This window comes from Crotalus tigris, unplaced genomic scaffold, assembly GCF_016545835.1.
Source record: "Crotalus tigris isolate CLP2741 ecotype Arizona unplaced genomic scaffold, ASM1654583v1 scf7180000020655.604591, whole genome shotgun sequence".
Taxonomy (NCBI): domain Eukaryota; kingdom Metazoa; phylum Chordata; class Lepidosauria; order Squamata; family Viperidae; genus Crotalus; species Crotalus tigris.
In genome coordinates, this window is record NW_024098126.1 from 256,028 (window position 1) to 264,074 (window position 8,047).

Genomic DNA, 8,047 nt, shown 5'->3' on the forward strand with positions numbered 1-8,047 from the left:
GATCAAAAGATCAGTTATAACTTCATACTTAGAATGACTAAGCTCTTGGTGACATAATCTCAATCATATCTGTATTTCTGGATATGAAAGCTTCCTCACCTTTAAGTTTGTATACACACATTAACCTCACACAGTATTATCAGTTGTAAATACACAATAATAAATAGCTCAAAGTATATTCTCCACTGTCAGTCTGTTTTGTTTTCTAAAAATGACACAAAATAATAAACATTTCTGGACATTAAGAACTAATGACAGGAGGGAAATCCTTATATTTAGAAACAAAACAGGTTCCGAAAGGAATGGGAAAACTGAGATAAATATCATGTAAGTCAGGGGTGTCAAACTGCCAGCCTGCAGGCCGGATGCGTCATGCCAAAACTGCGCCTACCCCATTGCTGGCAATGAGAAAAAAGTTGCGATAGGTCACGACATGTCATGTGATATTGCGAGTTTGACACCCATGATGTAAGGCCTAGAGCAGTGGTTCTCAACCTTTTTAATGCCGCGACCCCCCAACCGGTCGTAAGTCGAGGACTACTCAACAGGTCGTAAGTCGAGGACTACTCAACTGGTGCAGCACCGTTTGCAGAATGGGACTTTTGGCAGGCTCAGCAGGGCAGAGACAGCCTGGACAATTCCTATTGGCTTTTGAAAGCCAATAGAATTAGACTCTATTCAAGAGAGTCTATTCTATTGGCTTTCAAAAGCCAATAGAATAAAAGGGAGTAGCACAGCTAAGGAAAAGGGGGGGAAAATGGCGGACTGCGTTGTTTGGCGACCCCCGTGAAATGGTTGTTCGACCCCAAATGGGGTCCCGACCCACAGGTTGAGAACCACTGGCCTAGAGACTGCAGGTAAGACTATGTTTGATTAATCAGAATGTTGTAAGCAGTTAAAGGAGTTTTAGATTTTCAATTCTCTGTGTTGTCAGCTGAGTGATTTACACTCTTCAATCCCAACCATCCGTAGGAAACTGTGGAACTCTTGCAGGCCAAAGTCAGCTCCTTAGATGTGGCAACTCTGGACCAGGTGGAGGCAAGGCTACAGGTGAGTCTTATTCTAGGGTTTCCTTTTTATATAATTTTATTAATAGTTCTAAAAGGAAAAATTAAAAACTAATATGAAGTAATAATATAAAGTAAGAAAGAAAAGAGGAAAAGAAAGAAATCAAAGAGAAAGCTAAAACTGACAGCACAGGTGGTTAGATTCTATGCAGCAGCACTGGGGATTCATCAGAAACAAGTGATTAATCCATCATAGCTACTTTACACAATCAATGCAGCAAACCCTTTTGCATTATCACTCTTCTACATTTCAGTATTTAATGACTATGGGCCTCACAGTTTAAGGATTAATATTATATTATAGTTAGGCCATTCTGTGTTTTGCTCATGTGCAACTGACAGATTGGATGCCAAATTGTGGTTTTAATATAGATTTTATCTGTCATTTATTATTTTATTCTAGAAATTTTAACTGGATATTCCTTGAGTATTTTTAATTTGCTCTGGTCTCTTTGACTATAATAAGCATTGACTTGACTTGAAAAGTTGAAAGTGCAAAAAAGAAAAAAGAGTAAATGAAAAACAGAAAAGAAAAAAAGATATAAAGAAATGGCTTCCAGTCTTCTTTACAGCAGTTATTACAGTTATAAATTTACCCCTTTCTCTAAAGTTACAATATGTCTCTCTTCTTCCTATTATCTATCCTATCTAATCTTCAAAACCCTAAATTGTAAGTTCGGGGTTTTTTTCTGTTTTCTGGAAAAAGTTCATAAGGGGTTTCTAATCGGCAATAAATATAAATATTGTCTTGTCTCTAATCAAAGAAGAAAACTGGCCATCTCAACGAGTTCCATCACATTCACCAATCGTTCCTCCATTATAGGTATTGCCCAATGTTTCCATCTTTGTGCCTACAATAATCTTGGCTGCAGTTACCATAGATAAAAACAAAGTTCCATTCCTTTTTTTCCACCAGATGTTGACTTGGAGGCTTTTGAAGATTAATAAACAATTGAGAGCAGAGGACTGCGTGGTGGAACTGTTGGACAAACAGTTGGAAAATGTTTCTCTAGGATTTCCCAGCAGGCAGTACATTTGTGCTTGTCAGATAGGATTTTGATATTGTGGCAAGGCATCATGCTCTGTTAACATCAGTTTTGTATATTTTTCTTGTGTTTTCTTTTGTTGCACTTGTATTTTGGTCTGTGACCGCAAAATAAAAATTATTATTATAACATCAGTTTTCTTCCCCCATTCCTAGAGTGTTTTGGGAAAGGTGAATGAGATTGCCAAGCACAAAGCCACAGTAGAGGACGCAGACACCCAAAGCAAGGTCAGATTCTGTTTAGTCTTTCTAATACAGCACATGATAAATCCACAAACTTTTTTTAGAAGATGTTCATACACACAGGTTCTCCTTAGGTCACGCCTATTAGGTTCACTGTTCAAAGTTACAATGGTGTTGAATAAATGGTACAGGTAGATGTATGACCCCAATTTAGCCCAAAATTTCTGTTGCTAAGTGAGGCATTTGTTAAGTGAATTTTGCCCCATTTTACGACTTCTCTTGCCACAGTGAAGAGAGTGAATTACTGCAGTTGTTAAGTTATTAATATGGTTGTAAAGTGAACCTGGCTTCCCCATTAACTTGGCTTGTCAGAAGGTCACAAAAGGTAATTGCATGTTCCCGGGGTCATTGTAACCATCATAACTAGGAGTCAGTTGTCAAGTATCTGAATTTTGATCAGGTGACCATGGGGATGCTACAGCGGTCATAAGTGTGAAAAACAGTCATAAGTCACATTTTTCAGTGCTGTTATAACTTTGTCACTAAATAAACTGTTGTGAGTCGAGAACCACCTCTACTTAAGACTGGTCCTCAGATTTCCCCCCTTTGCAACATCCCTGCAATCACATGAACACAATCTGGGTACTCAATGTCTGGTTATTGCATCATCACAGCAGGCTGCAGTCACGTGATTGTGATTTTTTGATGTTCCTTGCTGGCTTCCCACAGAATTTGCTGTTACGACAGGTCCTCCCTTAAGGATGGTAACCAAGACTGCTGGAATTGCCATCACTTAAGTGCTGTAGTCACATGAACTGCACTTTATAACTGTGTTGCTTAGCTACAGCCATTCTGATCTCAGTGGCCATTGTAACCATATCAGGAAAATTTTAAAGCAATTGCTTCTTTCCCTGGACTTGAGTAGCAGCAAGATATGGTGGGTGGATTTATTTTATTTATTTATTTGTATTCCACCGTTATTATTTTTACAAATAACTCAAGGCAGTGAACATACCCAACACATCTTTCCCCTCTTATTTTAAGCCAGGGGTAGGGAACCATGCCCCCCCTTTTGACTTGTAGACTTCAACTCCCAGAATTCCTGAGCCCAATCCTGGTGTATATGCCTGGCGTTCGTTCAGCAAGGGCAACATTTGTTTCTGGCTGATAATCTAAGTATATAGGGATTTGTACTGCCTGTTACCTCTGCAGCTGCTACACCTAAGTCAGATTTGTTTTTAATAGCTTGAAATATTAATAATCTGTTGCATCAGGTAGCTTAAAGCTCATGATGATTCTAGATCTTGTGGTTTCCTGGGTTCATTTGGCCAGCTCCGGAAGAGAAAACAGAGCATTTATGACTGCTCTGAGCAAACAATAGTTTTGATTCCTCGTTCAGATTCTGCCTATAAAAATTGGTGATTGCACTCTCACGTGCCCGTACGGTTTCTGATAAAGAAGAAGGGAGTGTGACATGTGACATGGCTTCTGTCATAACAGGCACGTCCACCCTTTGTTTGCTTAGCACTTAGTGGCTAGCATTTGATTGCGCGAACTGAACTTTGCTGGATAGCATAATAACTAAAGCACGACTGGGCAAGATGACTGTTCTGCCTTTACTAGAGCTGAATATTTGTAATTTATGCACTAACTTGTGTTGGTTGGTTAATAATGGATTAATGTCAACCAGCTCATCAGATTTGAGGGCCAATTTTTTATCCTAAGTATGCATACATGCATATGTTAACCTGAGTGCTCTGGAGTTTCAGAAGGTCAAGGCTAGGGCCAGATCTTCACTCAACTTCTCTCCTTGCTGAGGATGTCCCTTTGTCTCTCCTTAATAGGTTCATCAGCTGTATGCACTTGTACAGGAGTGGAGTCCCCTGGCTAGCACCCTCCCTGAGGTGGTGCAGCGCCTAGTTGCTGTGCGGCAGTTGCATGAGCAAGGTGGGTTCTCGGGCCTGTTTGGATGATGGTGAGGACTTTTTCTTAAAAACCAGAAAAGGAGCAGCCTTGAAGTCACAAATTCAAAAATAAAATAAAATAAAATTCTCAGCCTTTGGGCTTCTTGTTGCCCTGAGGAGCAATCTACTGCTGAACAGGTTTTTTTTTTCTCCAGCTGACTTGGGTTCTTCTTGGTTACAGCCATGCAATTTGGGCAGCTGCTGACTCATTTGGACACTACCCAGCAAATGATTGCTAATTCTCTGAAGGATAATGTAACCCTGCTGACACAGGTAAGATTTAGAACGCTCAGAGTCACCCGGGGTAGCGCCTGTGTCGTAGTCACTAAGACCTCTACAACCTGATCTGCATGGATGATGTTTGCATGTCCCTCTACAGATGAAATATGCTTGCACGTCTCACAGTGTTTAAGAGTAGGGAGCAGCTGTTGCATTCCACCAAAAAGTATAACGGAGTTGTTTATCCTATGACGGTGAGGTCTAGAGGGAGGAATTTTGATATGTAACATTTACTCAAGAAGATTATATAGTTTTTAGACATTATAATTGTGAAAATATGTTTTAATATTTTCTTAGGAATGGCTCCTGAACATCAGAGGTCAGAGAGTAAGATTTCGGAAGAGGGCTGCTACCTAGTTTTTGACCGATAGTATCAATAGAGTCCTCAGTAGCTCTGTTCCTCCTTACAGAACCTTAAAATTCAGGAGATGGAGGAGATCTCAGAGATAGATCATCTGGTCCATCCAGGAATCCATTGCTAGTGCAATTTATTCCTTGTAATGGTGAAACCACTGGAGTCCCTCTCATATGGCAGAACCAGTCATATTCCTTTGTCTTCCTCCAAAAGCAGCTGTCCTTGTCTTGCCAGCTCTGTGTCTTTTCCCAGGCGAAATTCAGTCAGGGTTGCAAAAACATTGTAGTGGAATTAAAAGGGAAAGTAGTAATACAGTGTTCATCAACGAATCTGAGGTTGTCTTTTATAGTTCTAGAACTATATCTAAATCTGAAAAAAGTGGCAAATAGGGCAGTGACCCCATCAGAGGATTTGGGGTTCAAGTGTTGATGTTAGGCTTTTTTCCTGGCATTCCATGTTCAGCTTGGGTGTTGGGAGTTTAATATTATTAAAACTAAAATTCACTAATAGATGAGAGAGATTTGCCCAATTTAGTCTGTGTGGAAGATGCTGCTATTCTTGATATGTATTAAATTGGCTTACTAAAACATTGCCTCTGGTTATTAGATATCAGCACTACCCTAAAGCATTTGGGGTTCCAGATGGTAGATAACCTCAACCTGGTGCTCCTGAGGTTATCACTGTATATGGCGGTAGGAAGATCTGCCAGGCGAGAGCTTGCCCTTAAGGGTTCAAGTGAATGTGCCTGGCTGTTTCCCCTCCGTGGCTGACAACTCTCCCCTCACCCTCTCCTCCCTAGGTCCAGAAAGCCATGAAAGAGAATTTAGCTGCTGTGGAAGACAATTTTGCCAACATCAACTCACGGGTACAGAAGCTGGCCAAATAAATCTCCTTAACAGAAAGCCAGGGTTGGAAGATTTGCCCACTCTGTAAACACACACTAATTGCTCTGTCCTTTCCCTACCTTTGTCCCTTTTCTTGCATTCATAGCAGGAGCTGAACCTTCCTACCGGCTAGAGGACTGAGCGCTTCTATGTTAAAAGGCAGCTGTGCCCTTCCCTCCTCCCAATGTTTTTCCATGTCCCTGAAGGTTGCTGGTTGCAGAGGGGAAAGTGGCACACCCTAGTGGACGGGGAAGCTCTGTCCTAGTGAGGGAGTCACTCTTTGCCCATTTCTTGAGGAAGGTGCGCTGCCTCTTTGGCCCACAATGAGGGCCTTTTACATGGAAAGGTGTCTTTAATGCTCTCAGCATGGAGTTGAATTGTGTTGTATAATTATTTTCTGTCATTAAACTCTGATGCTTACTGCTTTGTGCTGGTCTTTTTTTAAAAAAAAACTGACATGATACAGATGGTTTTATATTTTTGTCTGTTTTCATCAGGGATTAAAATCTCCTTTGCTACTTCCAGGCCTAGAGTGGTTGTATCACTAGGTATCAGTGGGAGACTGTGCAGCAAAGCTAGGCCTGTGAGCATCTAGTAGGCCGGGGCGGGGGGGGGGGGGAATCCTCCAGCTCATGGTCTAAAGTTGGGCTGTGCAAACTTGCCCTCTGGCACACGAAGCTAATGAGGCCGCACATTCTTCTCTTTCCTCTGGGGAACACAGCAGCTTCAGGGTTACCTGGGATGCCTTGGAAGTGGGCCTCGCTTGTGTATCAAGAAAGGAAGAAGAGAACAGAGTTTTGGGCCTGTCGCGAATGGGTGTTTTGTTTTTTGTAACATAACACCACTATTCATTTCTGATGAGCCCTCAGAGCTCAAAGATATACAAAGCAACAGAAGCAATCTCTTAATCCCAAATGCACAAATCACCCTCCTTAAATTTCTGCCTGCCACGTTGGCTCCCCTCCTAGCAGTTAGTGTATAGTATGGAGTACCTCTTAGATACTGAATTGTAGTGAACACTCTGGAAATGAAATGCAGCTACCAGGCTTGTTCAAAGATTTTTCTGTTCCATTATTTTTGTATAATTTCTCCCAGAAATATATTCAATATGATACACTGAGCTTTGAAAATCAAAAGCATTTGGAAGATTGGTTATCAGGCAATACCACTGGAGAAAGGGGAAATTTGTCTTGAATCTTTACAGGTGACTTAATGTGACTTCTGATTGTAAGACTCAACTCAGAGTTTGTTCACTGAACTTTGCCCCCAATTTTCCTTCCAGCAGTATTCTGACATCTAAAACACTGCAGTTATATTGATCACATTGCCCTAGTGCAGGGGTAGGCAACCTTGGCTCTTTTATGACTCGTGGACTTCAACTCCCAGAATTCCTGAGCTAGTTATGCTGAGGGGAAAGGGAGAGGTTTCCAAGCTGAGCCATGCTGGCTCAGGAATTCTGGGAGTTGAAGTCCACGAGTCATAAAAGAGCCAAGGTTGCCTACCCCTGCCCTAGTCAAATATCTCTATGTAGGGATTATTTTTGTGCATGTGGATCAAACCAGTTCATCTCCTCTTAGGGACAGAATGGTAGCCAATGTAATGATACCAAATTTGTACATACAAGGTTCTAAGTTCAATGAACAGATGAGCTGGGAAATATTGGGATTAAAATCCAGGACTTTCTTAAAACAGTATGACAGAATTATAAGAGTCATCTCACAGCGTTTTCATGTTGGATATGTTGAATAAAAAAAAAATGATTGGGCAAATGCAAAAAAAAAAAAATGTCCAGTCTAGGGAAGAAAAAGCAACCTTTGGTTGGAACTGTTAAGAGATGATCAATGAGCATGATTTATCTTGCATAATAATCTGTCTCACATTCTCTCTCTCAAGAAGCTGGAATATATAGCATTTTTAAACATCAAAAAGTCTCCTTTTAGCACTTTTAGCTAATTTGCTACTGCTGCTTTCACACTTCTAAGGCAAACTGATTATTGGCTGACAGAAGACAAGGTGGTGTCAGTACAGTCATGCTCTCAGAAGGTGAGCTCAGGCAATTTAGTAATATTGCGTTACCTAATACATTTGAATTACCGTTAGTCATGAAGAAAACGCTTTCTAATTTAATGCTAGACCCGAATGAGAATTGAAAGATGCACAACACAGGGGGGCAGCTGCCGATCTGCAAACAACCTGTTTCTTGTTATTGCTTGTTAGAGTTGCCTGCCCAGTAAGACTGTTACTTTTAGACAAGGCCCCTCCTAAGTTAA

General features: G+C 41.0%; 1 protein-coding gene across 3 annotated transcripts in view; it reads left to right on the plus strand.

Annotated features, from left to right (window-relative positions):
* Positions 1-6,198, plus strand: part of DCTN2 (dynactin subunit 2) — a 50,146-nt gene extending 43,948 nt beyond the window's left edge. For all 3 annotated transcript variants that reach the window (XM_039368146.1, XM_039368147.1, XM_039368148.1), the window contains 5 exons: positions 973-1,050; positions 2,269-2,340; positions 4,140-4,242; positions 4,441-4,532; positions 5,693-6,198. In XM_039368146.1, coding sequence (XP_039224080.1) covers positions 973-1,050; positions 2,269-2,340; positions 4,140-4,242; positions 4,441-4,532; positions 5,693-5,779 — 432 coding nt within the window. In that variant the 3' untranslated portion in view covers positions 5,780-6,198. The remainder of the gene's footprint in view (positions 1-972; positions 1,051-2,268; positions 2,341-4,139; positions 4,243-4,440; positions 4,533-5,692) is intronic.
* Positions 6,199-8,047: the final 1,849 nt, after the last annotated feature.